Source organism: Theropithecus gelada, chromosome 12 (assembly GCF_003255815.1).
Source record: "Theropithecus gelada isolate Dixy chromosome 12, Tgel_1.0, whole genome shotgun sequence".
Classification (NCBI taxonomy): Eukaryota; Metazoa; Chordata; class Mammalia; order Primates; family Cercopithecidae; genus Theropithecus; species Theropithecus gelada.
Window position 1 is genome coordinate 35390944 of NC_037680.1, and position 18995 is coordinate 35409938.

An 18995-nucleotide genomic window follows, 5' to 3' on the forward strand; every position below is an offset into this window, starting at 1 on the left:
TATTGCTCCCTTCCAACTTTAGTGTTTGCCCTTTAGGTGAAACCTAAACTTTTTCACCAGGGTTTATTCAAGCAGCATTTTCAAAAACAGAATTAGGCTCTAAGCCATGCCCCTTCAGTATGTAAAACTTGTGTGTAAGATGATTTTACTCCGATAACCTTCAGTATGGCTTTTTCCAGATTCTGCCTAAGATACTATCTTTCTAGTATCACTCAGTTTTGTTTGATTGTTGTTGCCCAAAGCTTTCATTGATGTGTGAGGAGAGACCGGCCTGGTGGAGGGGAGGAAGGTGGTACTGCTGGGCTGCTGCAGATTTGGATTCTGGCCCTGCTGTTAATTAGCTGCGTGACCCCTGGCAAGCCAGCCTCCCTGGGTCTCTCTTTCTTCATCAGTAAAACAAAAGGCTTGGGAAAACAAATACAGGCTTGGACCAAATGATAAGAAAGGTCACCCTGCCTGCTTACGTTGTATGATTCTGTGAATGGCAACACATTGGGGTTTCTTACCCTTCTCAACGGGTCCCACAAAACTTCTGCTTACCCTGGGGGCTGAGAGGTGGTGTGTTACACTGAGGCCATTTGAGGCATTTGTGCTAACGAGGCAAATTTGGGAGCCCTCCTACATAGGAGTTTCTCCCTTCTTGCCTCCCTTTCTCTGCTCCCCTCCCCTTCCCCATCCTCATTACTCCTCTCCCCACCCCTTTTCTTGCCTGTTCGAGAGACCTGCTTGCCTTCTGCTTTCCTCTCTCAGTGCATTAATAAAGGTGTGGTGGGTAACACAACCCACTAAGATTGGTCACCATCTGGGGTTGTTCAGCCATCTCATCTGAGTTAGTAGTTGGGAGAGAGAGCTTAAAGGATCCTGGCTTCATGATGAAATAATGGTCCTTTTGTCTGTCGCTTGCTGTAGAGATGGTTTCATGTTTCATCTTAGGCCTGGGTCATTGTGGTGTTTTTACAAGCTCAGTACAACCCTGCTTAAAGATACAGCCTTTTCTTTAAAGGATTTGGCCGTAGTGCCACAGGCCTGTTCTACTTACTTCCCTTCCCCATCCCAAAGTTATAACTATGTATAGTAAAAACCCACTGTAGTGTGTGCTGTTTAATTGGGTTCTCTGATCAGGGTTAAAATGTGTTCCCACTGTATTTATTTTGCAAATGTTTGTAAGATATGCCTCATTTCATAACCTTCCAAAATGTTTTCCTTGTGATTATATAATTAGTAACACCTGTAAAACATTGCCTTTAACCATGTGGCTTCTTTCATTTTCTTTTTGATTCCATGTTCTCGTGCCACCTTTTGATGAACTGGGATTGGGAAACTGTGCCAAATATCTTGCAGTACTGTACCCAGGTTTAGCCTCATAACCTTAATTAGATGTGGAATGCTGAGAATGCACTATTGTATTTTTTTTTTTTTTTTAGCTTTTCTAACAACAGTGAACTTCTAATCACTTCATTAAAAGTTATAGAACATTCCTTGTGTCTTCAGCATTCAGTTTCCCGCCATAGTTTATTCATAGAAAATTAATGTAAGATTTAAGGTACTAAGGTACCTTAATATTAAGTGGTCTGTTTGTTTGAATGCAAGTTACCTCTTTTTATCAATACCCAAGTTATATTCCAACTTTCAACGTTTAATTCCTCTTCTCTCTGTTCCTTTTCTCTTTAGAAACAAGTGTTGAAAATGTTAAAGGCAGTGCTGAAGAAGAGCCGAGAAGGAGGAAAAGGAGGCAAGAAGGAAGCAGGTTTGTGTGCAAGAATGAGCCCAGCCATGGACCGCGGGCAGCAAGCTGCTCCTCACCCCAGGCTGGATGGATTTGTTGCTTTGGCAGTGGGTCAGAGAGGGTTACCTGGGTTAGAACAAACAGTGTGCTGGAGGCTATGAGAAATGAAATGGGTCAGACATGGTGGCCCACAGCTGTAATCCTAGCATTTTAAGAGGCCAAGGCAGGAGGATTGCTTGAGGCCAGGAGTTCCAAGACCAGTCTGGGCAACATAACGAGACACTTGCCTCTACAAAAAAGCTTGAAAAAATTATCTGAGTATGGTGGCACATGTGTGTAAATCATAGCTACTTGGGAGGCTCTGGCAGGAGGATCTCTTGAGCCCAGGAGTTCAAGGCTGCAGTGAGCTATGATAATGCCACTGTACTCCAGCCTGGGCAACAGAGCCAGACCCTGTCTCTTAAAAAAGAAAAAGGACAGAAAACATAATTTTGAGCTTTCTTACGAGAAATGACTTTGAGAATTGAGTTTGGGTTATAACCAAATCCTTTCCCAGAGATTGAAAGGTTCATAGTTTCAGTAGGTCATTCAGATCTGGAGGGAGTCAAAGTTAAAGACATTGAGGGATAGCAGGTGTGTTCAGGAATTTGGTTTCTAGAAATCCCATTCCCTTTCCCACGTGATTACATTTTATATGTTTGACCAACTGCTGGCTGACTGGTCCTCATCTTTTGGAGTATCAAATTTTACTCCTAACAGGTGGAGCCCCACTTAATGCCAGACTGCTTGTTTTCATTATAATGAGAACTACTTAATTTGGCTTGAATTTCATTTTCGTTTGTAGAGTTCTGGTGCATATTGTCATTGTGACTCTTAATAACATTACATTCCATGTACTAACCTATTCTAGGGTTATTTTGGTGAACACTGAGTGGTACACCCTTTTTCTCTTGCTAGAAAAAGTATATATTGTCTACCTGTATTGCACAATAAAAATATGTTAGCATGAATTGACTTGCCTGAAGTGTTACATTTCACTCGGTAAACCCATGTTAATCCAGTCTCCTTGGAGAATGACTGGTTTTCTGAGTTACTATGTCAAATAATGTTTCAATTTTAATTTCTGTTTTAAGAAGTATGCTTATTAATGAAGCATCACAAAATTATGGTTAATTCTTTAATTCAAAAGATCTTGCAATGCCTTGTGATAATATTAATGTCTGTTGTTTCCATGCTTATATAAGAGAGTAAGTGGATTTCTAAAGTTTTTGGTTATATAGAACCTAGACAAAATCTCTATTTATTGCTAATTATCCCTTAAACCAAGTCTGCAAAATGACAAACTCACCTTAAAAGTAGAGCCTTTATTGCAAGGCTGCTGTTAAAGCTTCTCATCAATGCCTGGGTGAGCAGACACTAAAGAAAAGGAAAAACCAGTTTTTAATGACCTAAACAGGAGACCATAGTTAACCTTAGAAAATCAACCCCTGGCTTTGAATAATTAATTAGAATTGTTACTGTGGAGAAATTTCAGTTGACAGAATATCCATCCAGTGGGGGACATTTATTCTCTGCTGGGTCAAGGCCAAAAGGTCTTGTTAGTTTTCTGAAAGCTGTTTAAAAATAATAACAACGAAAAGCTTTTTCAGTTTTGGCTCATCTGTCACCAATCATAGGAACTTTGTTATTTCCTTCATTAGAAGCCTTTGTAATTTCCAGCATCAAGTTAGATCCTAAGCTGTCTGTTGGGTTGGAACTGCCAGTCAGTGGGTTATTTTTCTCAGGACCAGGGTCCCCAAGCCTAAACTCCCCAGTCGGTAACAGTTCTTCAAAACAGGCCTACCATCCTCTTTGACCAGTGCCATCCTTAGAAGAAATAACAATATATTAATAATCTTCAGCACCCGTGCCTTTCAGACACACCAGACAGGAACACAGTTTGCATTTGAAACTTTTCCAGTTTCAGAGCGTGTGATTTTGGGTTTATTTCTCCCCTTGGTCTTTAAAAGCAACTATTGCTTTTTCTGAGTCATTTCTTCTTAATAATTTCCACACTACGTATGGCTTTTTCACTAATATAAACCAACTTGAAAGAGCAATGGGAACGTTTCCCATAAAACATCTGCATGGTATGTGCCTTTTTGCTCTTAACTAGAACCTGGTTGTATCAGGCTAGCAACAAAGCAGATGGAGTTTTAAATCCTGATGAAGTTATGTCACAGGATTGTTGGGGGAAATACTTGGAATTTGACCACTCGTATGTTAGTCCATGCCAGTCCTCATCATATAAGTAAATCATAGCTAAGTTTTTCTATAAATTAAAGCTGGCTAATCTACCAAGACTGCTCTGAAACTTAGGTAATAATATCTCCTGCAGTATGGAAAAATTTTGCTGTGCTGTTTCCAATTAAAACCAATCTTTGTTGCAAAGACAGAAGAAAATTCATTCCCATGTACTTGAACTCATAATCATAGAAATTTAGGAGACATGTCTAAAAACTTGAGTTCAGCTTTTCATGTCCTTTGTAGGTTGTTTTTTCAGGCAATCTTTTACTACACTTTTACGTTAAACCTATTTTGAGAATTTGGAAAATGCAGTAACTGTGATAAACTCAATATCCTTCAATGGAAACCAAATATTTTTCAGAAACATTGAACAGTTGTCATTCCCTCATTTATCCCTAAAAAGAAGTTACCACATCTTTTTAGGGATAGCTATAGGTAAAACTTTAGCAGGTCTTGAATTCAAACTATATATATATAGACACATATATAGATACTTGCAATATTATGTTTGTTGGTTTTTATTCTTTCGAGACAGCCTCACTGTGTTTCTCAGGCTGGAGTGCAGTTGCACACCATCTCCACTCACTGCAACCTCCGCCTCCTGGGTTCAAGCAGTTCTCCTGCCGCAGCCTCCCGAGTAGCTGGGATTATAGGCACGTGCCACCATACCTGGCTAATTGTTGTATTTTTGGTAGAGATGGGGTTTCAGCATGTTGGTCAGGCTGGTCTTGAACTCCTGACCTCAAGTGATCCACTCGCCTCAGCCTCGCAAAGTGCTAGGATTACAGCCATTAGCCACTGCGCCTGGCGGATATTTGCAATATTATGTACGGTGAAACTTAAACTATTGAAAATCATCAAGTAAACTCAAAATAATTAGCAGAATTCTTCTCTTTTTTATGATCACGCATTTTTACGCATTTTGCTTATAGCTGGGCAAAAAAGGTGTTTTCAGAAGGCTATAGAGGCACACGGGAGAATGTAATTTTTGAAACTTTACCATGGTTTTTTAGAAAGCATATTCACTTTGTTCCTGCTGTTCCATCAGTGCAAATGAGCACTATATTTTTCTCGACCTTGAGTTTGGCATAAGGGAGCAAAAATCGGTATTAAACCATAATATAGGGAGAAGGCCAGATGAGGGCATCTTATTTTTTTTCCTCTCCCTGCTTTATGTTAGGACCTTGATCTAAAATAAGCAAACGAGGCGCCGTGTTTATTTTTGAAGCTCTCCAGAGAGGCCTACAACCTTTACCACATGTTTCTTAATTTTAAGTGACCTTTACTATCAGAAAACATTCATGTTACTACTATTAAACAGTTACTTAGTTTTAAAAATTAAATAATTACTAGACTGTTAAGATTAAGAGTATTGTGATATTAAATCTGGACCTAGTAGGAGTTTACAGTGGATATAAGAGCCACACTGGAAGTTAGTATTTTTCTGTACAGCAACACTGTTTGGAAAATGAATAGGAAAGAAATCCCATTTTAAAACAGAAAAAAAACTTTATCAACCTAAGAAGAAATGTGCAAGGTTTTTGTTTTGTTTTGTTTTGTTTTTTGTTTTTTGAGACAGGTTTTTGCAGTGTCACCCAGGCTGGAGTGCAGTGGCACGATCTCGGCTCACTGCATCTTTGACCTCCCAGGCTCAGGACATCCTCCCACCTCAGCCTCCTGAGTAGCCACCACGTGACCTTGCCTGGCTAATTTTTGTGGGATTTTGTTGTTGTTGTTGTTGTTGTTTTTTAATAGAGATGGGGTTTCCACCGTGTTGCCCAGGCTGGTTTCAAACTCCTGGGCCTATGCATCCACCTTGGCCTCCCAAAGTGTTGGGATTACAAGCCGTGAACCACTGTGACCGGCTGTGCAAGCCTCACATTAAAGAAAATAAAACTTCACTGAAGGACTTAAAGGAAGACCTGAATAAGTAGAAAGAAATACTGTTTTTCTGAATAAGCTGATGCATTATTTTAAACCACCTAGCTCTTCCATAATTATGTAGACATTCCATTTAATCCCTAATGAAATCTCCAATTTTTAAAGAAGACTTTTTTTTTTTTGAGTGGTTTTAGGTTCACAGCCAAAATTGGAGGGAGATTCAGAGATTTGCTCCCACACATGCATAGCTTCCACCATTACCAACATTCTCCCCCAGAGTTGTACATTTGTTACAACTGATGAACCTACGTTGACACATTGTTATCACCCAAAGTCCATAGTTTACATCAGGTTCACTCTTGATATTGTATATTCCATGGGTTTGAACAAATGTATAATGACATATCTACCATTGTTGTATCACAGAGTAGTTTCATGGCTCTAAAAATCCTGTGTGTTTTTTTAAAAACACTATAAAATTGGCCGGGTGGGTGGCTCACACCTATAATCCCAGCACTTTGGGAGGCCGAGGCAGATGGATCACGAGGTCAGGAGATTGAGACCATCCTGGCTAACACGGTGAAACCCCATCTCTACTAAAAATACAAAAAAATTAGCCAGGCGTGGTGGCGGGTGCCTGTAGTCCCAGCTACTCAGAGGAGGCTGAGGCAGGAGAATGGCGTGAACCTGAGAGGCCGCGCTTGCAGTGAGCCAAGATTGCACCACTGCACTCCAGCCTGGGAGACAGAGCGAGACTCCATCTTAAAAAACAAAAAACAAACAACAACAACAAAACACTATAAAATTGATTCCAAAATCCATCTGGAAGAGAAAGTACTTAAAGGAAAACTAAGGACAATTTGAAAATGTGAGGCAGGTGCATGTAAATGGCCGAACCAGATTCACATGCCTTGGTTCTAGCTGCATGAGAGCCTGGAAGAGTGTGTTTGGACAGCTTCTTGGCTAAGATTTATACAAGGTGGACTTTACCTTCCACCACCATATGCATTGTGGAGGATTCTTCAGTCACAGACGTTGGGCAGGTTCCCTCCCCTTCAAAAACTAAGGAAGCACAGATATCTAATTACAGTTCATTATGGTAGCTGTTACTACCACATAGCGAGTAAATGACTCAGCTAATATTTTTTTTCTACTGGTCTCCAAGAAATGAAACCTAATTTGATCTAACATCTATGATGTACTTAAAGCTCACAGTTGGTAGTGTTTCTGTTTTTTCTTTAAACCCTGGAGATTTTGTCCTTACTCTGGAAGCATTAGGTGGTCAAGGCCTCTTGCCCTCTCTAGGGAAGGCTGGTCCCTGTCTACCTCTGTTCCTTCTCCTGCCTTCCACTAGTCTTCAATCTGTAGTGTTTTGCCCACTCTAATTCTACTTGTTCAGTATTGGTGAGGAAGTAGGTTCAAGCTGAGGCAGAACAGCAAAGTTCAATGAACTTTTAATTGCAGTACTGCCTCAATTAAAATAGAGACTGATTAAGGAATAGTTCCTTAATGTGCCAAAATAATAACTGTTTATATTAGTCTTTTCTTTTCAGTTAAATTATTTGTGCTCTTTTATTTTCCCCAGTAGGGGGGCTTAGTTTGAAGCAACTTATTAAAAAAAAAAAATTGACCTTTACCTTTCTTTCATTAAAACCCAGGTGGTTGGCTAAATACACTTGTAATGATGTTAATTAAGGCATTGGATAGTCCTAAGCCTGTGTGTGTACTGAATTAATCTATTAACTTTGCTTCTAATTCTTCACTTTGAATTTCAATAGAAGGAAGCTGTTTGCCTCTAAAGTTTAAAAGCCATTGATGTTGATTGTTAAACTTGGTATTTTAAGCCATTCCAGGCTGCAGCCTGGCTTTCAGTGGTACCTTCTAAACATGCCTCTATACAAATGATGCTTTGTTTCATCTGGAAAATACGAAGCTGCTTTTGATTATTCTGTGCTGCCATTGCCCATTTTCTGTGGTTGTGGACTATTTAGGAATTTAGTGCAGTGACTCTCTTGCTGAGCTATGGATATTTGGTATCTTCTTGTTAACATTCTCCAAAAGTGTTTCCCAAGCAACAAAACAAGCAGAAATAATTCAGTATAAAGGTATTGTATTATTTACTGGGGCATTTAAACAAATTCTGCAAAATGTTAGAACATGATTTAGGCATAGAATGGGACTGGTCTGTGTTTTTTGTTTTGTTTTTTGTTTTTTGAGACCAAGTCTCGGCTCTGTTGCCTGGGCTGGAGTGCAGTGGTGCCATCTTGGATCATTGCAACCTCAGTCTCCTAGGCTCAAGCGATTTTCTTGCCTCAGCCTCCCAAGTAGCTGGGATTACAGGCATGTGCCACCACACTCAGCTAATTTTCTTATTTTAGTAGAGGTGGGGTTTTGCCATGTTGGCCAGGTTGGTCTCAAAATCCTAACCTCAGGTGATCCGCCCACCTCAGCCTCCCAGAGGGCTGGGATTATAGGTGTGAGCCACTGCGCCCAGCCTGATTTTTAATAGGAGCAGGAATGCTGGTTGTTCTCTCTGGTTTGATAGGTTCCTTCATCAGATTTTCTTTGTTGTCCCTCATGTATGTCACAAAGTCAAGAAAAAGCATGGACTTTGAAATTAGAGGACACAGACTCACATCGCAGCTCAATCACCTATTTAACTTGAATTTGGACAGATTTTCTTAACCTTGATTAAACTACCTTATAGTTATATTGTCAGGGTTGAATAAGAATACCCTTTTGCAAAAGTGTTTTAACTTGACATTTGGCCTCTGCTAGATATCCAGTACATTTTTTCTTTCTTGAGAAAACTGTGATACCTTAAAGAACTAACAAAACCCTTTAAAAAAATAAAACTTGTTTTCTGTTATAGAGAAGACAGGACTGCTCTCAGGTGAAGAATGATGTTCTAGAAGCTTCTTTCCATGACTTCCTATTCCCAAATATTCTGGCATCTCCTCTGGATACTAAAGGCTCTTTCTCCCAGCTTCAGCCTTTCCCCTATAACAAAACTGGGGGAACTCTGAGTCATTTGTCTGCCCTGTGGTGGTTTATGCTTTCAAAATAATGTATTTTACCTTTTAACCTCTATGAAGTACTTGCATTTTATGGCTTTCTCTTTATACAGTTAAACTGAAAGGCTTTTCTCCTTGCTAAAGGGATTTTGGGAGTTGGCAGGCAGTTTTGAGAATAGATTTCTAAGTACAGTTCACCCTGGACTAATAAGTCCTTTTTTTGGCATAAGATCTCCAGCAAGGCACCACCTATCTGAATCATCATAAAGCATGTGATAATACTCTCAAACAATGCTTCTTTACTCGAGCTGCTTTTTGTATGTTTGTGTATAAATGCCACAGGAAGCTTGATTACTAGTAGGCAAATGAGCAATTCAGAGTTCATTTTTAAATTATCAAATCTAATTTTATTTCACAAATTTTTATTAAAACTCCTCTGTAAAACACAAAGGTCTTATTTTGTACAGACTTAGTTTTCAGAAAGCTCCATGTATTTGTAACTTAATTCCCATAAAAAGCTTCATCTTTGCTTTTCCATGTTTTCTATTTGCACTTCCTAGAAGGAGAATTCTAAGGTTTTATTTCTATCCTACAGGAATGTAAAAAACTTGATTTCATATAATCTACTGGCAAGTGTAGTTCCTGAGTGGGGAGATGGGCTACAAAGGATTCTGAAGCAGACTGACTTTTATTTCAAGGATGATGATTCAAACTGAGTATTCCTCATAAGTCTTAAGGGGATGGTGCGTTCACCAATCAGTTGCCTTGCAGTTGATGAGGGTGGCCATCGGGTGACCAGCTGGGTAGCACTAGCTCTGCATCAGCATCAAATTGAGAAACCTTATTCACATCTAGAATCAGAATTAGAAAGCAGGATCTGTGTGTCTTCTCTCTCCCACTCCCCTCTGTCCTTTTAGGGGCAGGCTAGTTATAACTCATCCGCCATGAAAATACTGTTGTGGACCCTGAGTTCTTGTCCTATGTTCTGGTGACCACAGTGCAGTGGGTAAAGGTAAAACAAGGAACTGAGCAGCTTGTTTTAATTCTTCACACTCTTAAAGTTTGTCAGGGACTTGCCGATTTTAAAGGGAGTGTGGAGCCTCCAGCTGCTAGATTTGTACATCGTGATGATCTTTATGCCCTGGGATGTCATCAGGAATGATGATGTCTCTGATGTGAGACATGCATGGAGGTGGCTGTAGTGGTTTGAGATCTTGTCTGGAGTTTTTGTAGATCATAAAACTGACTGATAGCAGAGGCTAAGAGCCTGGAGGTAGACTCCAGGTTAAGCATGGAAGAGAGCCACCTGCACACAGCTGTCTTCCTGACGATTGTGTTTTTATTTCACTTACCAGAATTCAGGAATTTATGTTAATGCATTGTTTCTTTGTGAGGGCTTGCTCTTCACTCCCCACCAAGCAAATTTTCTATATGACTTATCTAGAAAGCTTCTTTCCGAGTACCAGATGTTAAAAGTATTTTGATTTTTGATAGTACATCTTCGTGTTGTCTTAGTATGCTTGAGCTGCCATAACAAAGCACCATTGACGGGGCGGCTTTAACAACAGAAACTGATTTCCCCTCGCCGTGCTGCAGGCTTGAAAGTTTGAGATTAGGGTGCCAGCATGCTTGGGTGCTTGTAGGGGCTGCCCTCTCCGTGTTCTCACATGGTAGAGACAGGGACAGCAAGTTTTCTGGTATCTCTTCTTATAAGAGTGCTGATCTCATCATGTGCTCACGTAACCCAACCATCTAGTCTGATCTCATCCAACCTAGTTGTCTTCCAAAGGCCCCAACTCCAAATACCATCACATTGGGAGCTAGAGCTTCAACATAGGAATTTTGGGAACACAATTCATCTATAGCACTTTAACGTTCTTACTATAAACATGATACCCTGGAGAATTGATCATGAAACATACCATTATTTTATCTACTAAGGAAGAATAAAACTCAATCAATTAGAATGTTTATTATACTTAAGATGTTCTTTAAACTACTAGATAAGTAAAAATGAGAATAAATACCAGTATTTGAATCCCTGCCCAATATTTATATGCTCAATGTACAAAATAAGAAAAATAGGCTGGACCCAGTGGTTCATGCCTGTAATCCCAACACTTTGGGAGGCTGAGGCGGGAGGATTGCTTGAGCCTAGGCATTCAAGACCAGCCTGGGCAACATAGTGAGACCTTGTCTATTAAAAAACAAACAGACAAACAAACAAACTGGCCAGGTGTTGTGGAACATGCCTATAGTCTCAGCTTCTCAGGAGGCTAACGTGGGAGAATTGCTTGAGCCTGGAAGGTGGAGGTTGCAGTGAGCTGTGATCATGCCACCACACTCCAGCCCAGGTGACAGAGTAGTAAGACCTTATCTCCACAAAAAAAAAAAGAAAATAGAAAACACTCATAATACTTATAAGCAAATAACCCAAGATATTTTGTATTTTTTGCTTTATCTTTTTTAAATAACATGTCATTCGTTTGTTTAAAAAAAATGCCTAAGATTTTATTGTACCAATGTACCATGATTTTATTCAGGCCCAATTTGTTTCCATATTTTTTTTTTCATTTACAAAACCCTCTGGAAAATACATACCTTTGTATGAATTACAAACTATTTTAGAATATGTTTTCAAGCATGGAATTAATAGGGAAAGAAAATGAACTTTTTATAAGCTGTTAGTGCCTCTTGCCACATTGTTTTCTAGAAAGCTCCTGTTGGTTGCCGCCTGTGTAAGCAGTATATGAATGTGCCTGCTTGCACAATTCCTATTACTGGGGGGTATTTGTAAGTTTTAGTAATCTTTGCCACTTTTATAGGTTAAAACTTGTACTTCATTGTTTTTAATTAGCATTTCTTTGAGACTGGTAAACCTCTTTCAGTATTTATTGCTCTGTTGCATTTCTTCTTCAATGATTGTCTTTTTCATGCCTTTGTACTTGTTTTTTTCTGTTGGGATTGTGAGGGGCTTATTCTTGTTCTTCCCTTTTCCTAATGTGGCCGTTGTGTGTAGTAATGCAAATTTTCTATATGACTTATCTAGAAAGCTTATTGGGGAATTTTTGCTGAAGTGGCTGATGGTGAAACTGCCTGTGTTCTATAGGTAAAAGTTTCTCTGTGCATTGTTAACATTTCATGTTTGTGCTGAGGCTAGAGATCCACTAGTCTGATTGACTTACATTCAGGAATTTATAAAGAAACCAAAATAAAAGCATAAAAGCAACTCCAGTGAGTCATCAAGTTGTCCACAGTACTTGATAACATTCTGTCTCTGTGCACAGCCAAAGATGTCAAAGTTGCTCCTCTACCCAGATGTGCTGGAAGCCTGACTCCTGGTGAGTTCCCAACAGTAGAGGGGAATAGTTCCAGCAACATTTCCTTAATAAATTGCTGTATTCATAAGTGCAAACTTTTATCCATGGCTGCATGTTCTTAGTTATTATGTGTAGAGATTCTTTTTCAAACTATGATAGAGTAATGACATTTTGAAGTTTTAGATCTAGGAGGATCTTAGAAATTGAGTTCAATTTCTTGTTTGAGGAAGACCTGGAAAAAGAGGCATTGAGCAACTACCCAAAGTCATATAGCTAGTTAAAGCAAAGATGGATCCAAAGTGTAGTGTTTGACTGTACATTAGTGGTTTATGCTGTGTCTCCAGCTGGCCTCCTTTATTATCTCTCGCACTGAGTAAGCATAAAGGAAAACATATCTCTATGTTATATCTCTATATCTCTGTCCCTGAGATAGAAGATAGAACATTTTCTTTATAATTTCTTCCTTCAGGGACGTTCATTTTGTTTTTTTTTTTTTCCCTTTAGATTTTTTTTCTTTTCCTAGAAGGATTATTTTTAAGATTCTTACATGGTCTTAATCTAGACTGAGTCACTGAGTAATATCTACATTTCTTTTTAAAATTTGTTTATTTTTAGGGACAGGATCTTGTTTTGTCACCCAGGCTAAAGTGCAGTGGTGTGATCATAGCTCACCGTAGCCTCTAACTTCTGGGCTTACGCAATCCTCCCACCTCAGGCTCTCTAGTTGCTGGATTAAGGCGTGCAGCTCTACACCTGGCTAACTTTTACATTTTTTGTAGAGGTAGGGTCTCAATATTTTAAAGCAAAGTTTTCCTCGGTATCCTTGAGACTGTCCTAATTCCATCCTATTCTAAAATCACTTGTTTTTGTAAAGCCATTCAAACTCCATAAATGTAGTAGTATACACAATTAAGAAAACAAAAGCTATGCGATGGTATTAAAACAGACACTATTCCTATTTCTTCTCTGCTTCTCTTTTCACTCCCCAAAGGCAACTAATGTTAAGTTTCTTAGATGATCATTCTAGGTATTTTCTGTGCTTCTGTGCACATATGTGCATATGGACACACATCAATACATACATAGATCCTTAAGAAACCCCACAAGGACTTTATAATACATTTTATTCTGTAAACTACTAGGGTGATTGCATTTTTATACATTTTTTTCATATTGGCACATATCGATACATAGCCTTCTAAAAAGTGGCCCAGTGTTACATTGGGTAGTTGTAATTTATTTCATTCTTCTGTTAATGGACACTTTAAGTTATAGTTTTTGGTTTTTATTACAAGTCAGTTCTGGAGTGAATCTCCTTGTACATAACTGCCTGTGCTTTCATAAGAATTGTTGTAAGAAATTCTGTTGGGTAACAGGTTTGTTCATTTATAATTTTTCTAGGTTTTGTCAAATCGTCCCTTGAAAAGGTTGGTAAGTTTGCAATTCCACCAGTAATACAAGAGAATGCTTGTTTATTCAAATCCTTACCAATGTAGGTTATGATCCAACTATTTCATCTTTGCTAGCATGAGAGGCAAAAATTGTGTCTGTTTTTAATTATGCAGTTCTTTCGAATGAATTCAAACACATTTTTATATGTTTATGGGCTATTTGAAACCATACTGCCTGGGTTTGTATCCTGGCTCCACAGTTTATCAGCTGTGTGAACTTGGGCAAATTACTTAACCTTTCTGTGCCCTGTGATTCACTTGTGAGGATTAAATGAATTACTATTTATAAAGGGCTCAAGCCCATGCTTGGCATATAGTATATGTTATGTCAGTATTTTTCAAAAATAAAAATTTAAATTTCTTACTCTGTCCTACCTGTTTACCTATTTTTCTCTTGGGTTCAATAGTTGTTCTAATATTTTGGTAAGTCGTTAATCATTGATAGCTTGCTAGCTAAAGTTCTAAGCAAGGCAAATGTGTGTCTTGTTTAATTTTGAATTATAAAGCCTAAAAAGATACATGTGAGTCATCCTTATTTTTTGTAGGATTAAGTGAAGGATTTTGTATCAATTCTGTAAATTCACTGTTGAAAACTAAGAGGTTACAAAGCAATATTTCATGGAGGTCAGCTCTCTTTATTTCCTTGATTTGTGTGTGAGTTTTGATTCTACTAATCTGATTAAACCTCTTAGAGCTACATCCTTAGCTCCAAGATTCTGAAGATTAGAGATTCTGGAGGATTTTTTCCCCCTCCATCCATTAAATTGTTACCATGGTTATTGGACTCCTCCAACAGTACCTCTAATCCTTCTGATTTATGGAAGCAGCGTCTTAAGGGTGAATAACTCTGCGGGTTTGGTTTCAAAAAACTTAAGTAACCTAAGAGTCTGTTTGAATATGCCTACTAGTTTTCTTCGAATAATTTTTCCTAAACCTGTTTTCTTGCCTACAAAATGAAGGTAGTATCTCTGTATCATTAAGTAATTATGAGGGTTAAATCTTGTTTTAAAAAACTTCAGGCATGATAATGTTGAAGATGTAGGGTTTTATTTTTTATTTTTTGTATTTTTTTTAAAATCTGTGGTATACCTGCCTTTGGGAAATGCCCATTAAGCAAGGACAATAAAATATACTTGTAGAGATATTTAAATTTATATTGGGAGTTCTTGATACTCAGATGTTCTGGGGAGGGATGAAGTAGTGCTCAAGGTATTAGAAACGAGGAGGTGAATCTCAGTTCAGCAAAAAGTGAATCTTTTGGAGAAAATATGATAGCACTATGAGAAGTTGTTGTTTTTTAAAGAGATGGGGTCTCGCTATATTGCCCAGGCTGATCTTGAATTCCTTAGCTCAAGCGATCCTCCTGCCTTAGCATCCCTAGTACTTGGGATTGTAGGTTTGAGCAACCTCGCTTGGCTGGAAAGTGTGTGCATCTTTTTTTTTTTTTTTTTTTGAGTGTTTGCTGTGTATCAGACAGTGTGCTATATGTTTATAAACAGTTACATCATCAATAGCTTATTCATAGAGTTCAAAGAACTAGCTTAAGACTACATAGTTACTGAGTATCAGAGCCAGGATTTGAACCTAGTTTTGTCTCCAAAGCCTGTGTTTTGGACAGTATAGCAGCCAGGCTGCTTGGGTTCACCTGCATCTATACAATAGGGATAATAACAGTATCTATGTCCTCTCCATTGTGAAGATTAAATAAATTACAGTGCTTTGTCGACAAGGGCTGTCCCAAATCAATAGAAAGGGAAAGGTTGGGAGAAGTTAGGGGAAGGTTGAGGGAACCCAGCACAGACTCAGACAGTGTCACTTGGGGTCAAGCCAGTGCCCGCAATAACAGCTTATCATGCTCATTAATTTGGGATTTCAAAACACAAATGAGAACTCACACCTACCCACCCCCAAGTGCATGTCTTCATCATGTAAAAAGTAAGTTCCCTTTGAAAATATCCTTTTTTGCCCCTATTTTTGTTTGTTTAGACAAATATCTGATTTATAAGAAGTGCATGGGAGGGGTTTTAGTAGTTTAATGAATTTTTAATTGAGAAAGGGTAGTTTGGTAGTCTACTTGAAAATGTTTGTGGGAAATTCCCTAAAAACATAGGATTTTGGTGATCTTAGCTTCTGTGTTCCTACTGCCACCCAGAGAAGGGGCAGGGCTCTGCAACCCCCAGGACAGATGAGCACCCCATGCCTATACCTCCCTCCCCTGGCTAAGTCCCAGGGCATCTGGGCCTTGCTGGAGACTGGGCTAGCTCTGAAGGCTCAGAGAGCTTGGGGAGGGTGTTACGCCACCTCTAGTATTTTGGGAGACAGGGAAAGTGAACAGACTTCCCCTTCCCATACTCCTCAGGGTGGTTTCCCTACCAGCCAGGCTTACTACTTCTAGAAGAGAGCAGAGTGTCAGGGAGTGAGACTGCATTTCTGGGCTTAGAAGTAAAGGATGTGAGACTTGTTCAGTATTTGCCATCAGCACAGGGAAAATGAGGAGAGAGTCTGGCTCCAGGACCTGGAGGCTTCTGCCTCGTACGGTCAGAAGGTGGATAGATCTTCCCTCTCTGGCATGGCTTGAACTCTTAAGAGTCTGTGGTGCTCCATCTCTATTGATAACCCCAGCTCAGTAACTATACCTGGTATATTTCCTATGTGAAATCAGTACCTTGAACGCAGAGCATTCTGAATAAAGTTGGAGAAAGAATAGCTTTGCTTTGCAAAGATTGATGACAGACTGGTTCCCCATAGGCCTAGGCTACCCATCACCCCTTTTTCCAGAGTGAGTGCGTGGAATTAAGACAGTTCCTCCTCTGCCCCTGAGATTTGCTTTGGCTCCTTGAGGTGGAAGAGGCTGAGAGTGCAGCTGCCTAGAGCAGCCCTGTGTGTACAGCCCGGCTCCTCTTGGGTTTCTGATGCCTTCTGTGGCACTGTGCCCTATCCCTCAGCCGGTTTCTGATGCCTTCTGTGGCACTGTGCCCTATCCCTCAGCCAGCCAGGCGGCCTCCCAACTCCTGACCAGCAGGTAAGTTTTGGAGTGGTTGTTTGGTATGGTGTTGCGATTAGGGCAGCACATGGTGGCCAAGGTGGCAAGCTAAGTTTCACAGGCTCACTCCACTTTGGGCTCCCTGTGGGAATAGTAGGCCAGGCCCAGCAAGCCATATCCCACCACATCCTCCTCTTAGGAGGAGGGGCCAGCTGTCAGTTGAGCCAGCAGCTGGTCCATAGCATGACTTTATAACTGTGTAAAGCCAGGCATTGCCCATGAGCAGAACTGGAACCAGAGCTTCAGTCAGTGAGAGAGAGGACTACCTTCAGGAGAAGGCAAGGAAGAAAACTGGCTGCTATCTTTATAGTTCCACCGTCATAACCAAGTGTCCACATTCAAAATGTATAGCATCCATGCCTCATGTGATAGTGGTTTCTGGCCCAAAGTGAGACTGTCCTTTCAATTAGAGAAGGGTACAGAGGTATTCCAGGTGGGAAGGCCAGAAATGCTGGCTGCTCAGCCTTTGGGACCACCTGTTCTTGTCCCACTGCTGTCTAGTGGGGGCCAAAGTAAAGGCTGGCTGGTGGGTGTCTGTGGATTGAGGATGTGGCAGGGACTGGTGCTCCTTCCTCCCTCTTGCCGAAGATGGGGTCTACCCTCTGTGCATGTCACCACCAGCAGTCATAGCTTCCCAAATGGAAATGTGACAGGAAAAAAGTTTAGAAAAGAAAATGGGCAACTGTATTGTGTTGGGGAGAAGTTGATGGGAGATGAGAAAACAGTTTGGATTTTGTGTATGGGGGTATAGTTATCTGTAACTTTGCTTACGTGTTTTTTTTTTTCCTTTTGTATTTTAAAGTAAGTGACAGGCTTTGGCTTGGAAAACCCTAGAGAGATTGGAGGGGTGGGGCAGAAACCTGAGGCTGCTGCCCCTTTATCTGCCTTCACAGTACTGTCCCCTTCCCTCAGCTCCTCCCTGACCCCATGGGTCAGACCTCAGACCTTCCAGCTAACCGCTTCCCATGAGCCAGTACTCTGATGTTAGCCTGTAACCAAAGGAGCTGGGGATCCAGGCCCAGTGACCAGCCCTTCTCAGCCCACTTGATCAGGGTGTTCCCCATCTGCAGGCAGGAGGCAACACCCTATATGCTACCATCAGACCCTTCCAGAGTCCACCTGCCACCCAGCCCTGCCCAGCCCAGCCCAACCATACCCTGCTCTGCCCCATCTGGGGGTGCCCTGCTCAGAGATGGGCCAGCAGGGCTATACCCAGCCTCCCTGGTAAACAGTGACTAAAGAAACCTCTGGGGTCCTGTTTTCTGGTCGTGTGATGCCAGGGGTGCACACAGGCCCCTTGGTGTCTGAACAGAAGGGCATGGGAGAGAGGGCCACACCCCTGCTCTGCTGGTGTAGCGGGCAGCTGCCCACTCCCACCCGACCCTGTACTGAGGGCTCCTGAGTCAGCAGACTAAATATTTTATAAATTATATCTAAAATACAGGTTTTAAACTTGTCAAAAAAAAAGAATTATGGTGCTTACAACAGTGCCTGAACCACAGTAAGCATCTTATAAATGTTTGCTTTTATTATAATTTAAGTAATTTCTATACCATTTTGGCTTGCTTTTCTGCTCCTTTACACTCTCCTTTTGACTTTAGTAAGTGGTGGCATCTAGGATATTCTTGTTTCCTAGCTCACTTGTCTGTGTGGCAAACATGACCCTCGCCTTTCCATCTGGAGCAGATGGAGGAAAAAGCCACGGTAAGAGGCAGGTCCTTAGCGGAGTGCTGTAGGGACAGTTGCTGTAAACAGGCTTGGGGGGATATGTGTTCACTAGGAGACAGAAGAGGGCAGGGATATGAGGCCTGAATGCAGGGACCTAAAATCAGAAACCTCTGTGTCTGCAAAGATGTATGCACATCCAAAGAATCAGTGTTCACCTGTGGCTTTACAGGAATGGGCTCTACTGTAATTGTGTAGTGTGGCGATTCCTAAACCTGGCTGGTTCACCTAGGCCCTTGTGACTCAAATTCCCATAAGACCTACTGAATTTAGTGCTGGGGTCCAAGCATCTATTTTTATTTTTATTTTTATTCTTTCTTTATTTAAGACAGAGTCTTGATTTGTCGCCCAGACTGGGGTGCATTGACACAATCTTGGCTCACTGCAGCCTCCACCACCCAGGTTCAAATGATTCTCCTGCTTCAGCCTCCTGAGTAGCTGGGACTACAGGCACCCACCATATATCTGGCTAATCTTTGTATTTTTAGTAGAGATGGGGTTTCACCGTGTTGGTTCAAGACCACCAGGCTGGTCTTGAACTCCTGGCCT

The 18995-nt window shown here is 40.6% G+C and overlaps 1 protein-coding gene across 5 annotated transcripts in view; it reads left to right on the top strand.

The window, feature by feature from the left end:
* Window positions 1–18995, top strand: part of TANC1 (tetratricopeptide repeat, ankyrin repeat and coiled-coil containing 1) — a 262804-nt gene that overhangs the window by 95533 nt on the left and 148276 nt on the right. For all 5 annotated transcript variants that reach the window (XM_025404493.1, XM_025404494.1, XM_025404498.1 and 2 more), the window contains exon 3: window positions 1672–1747. In XM_025404493.1, coding sequence (XP_025260278.1) covers window positions 1687–1747 — 61 coding nt within the window. In that variant the 5' untranslated portion in view covers window positions 1672–1686. The remainder of the gene's footprint in view (window positions 1–1671; window positions 1748–18995) is intronic.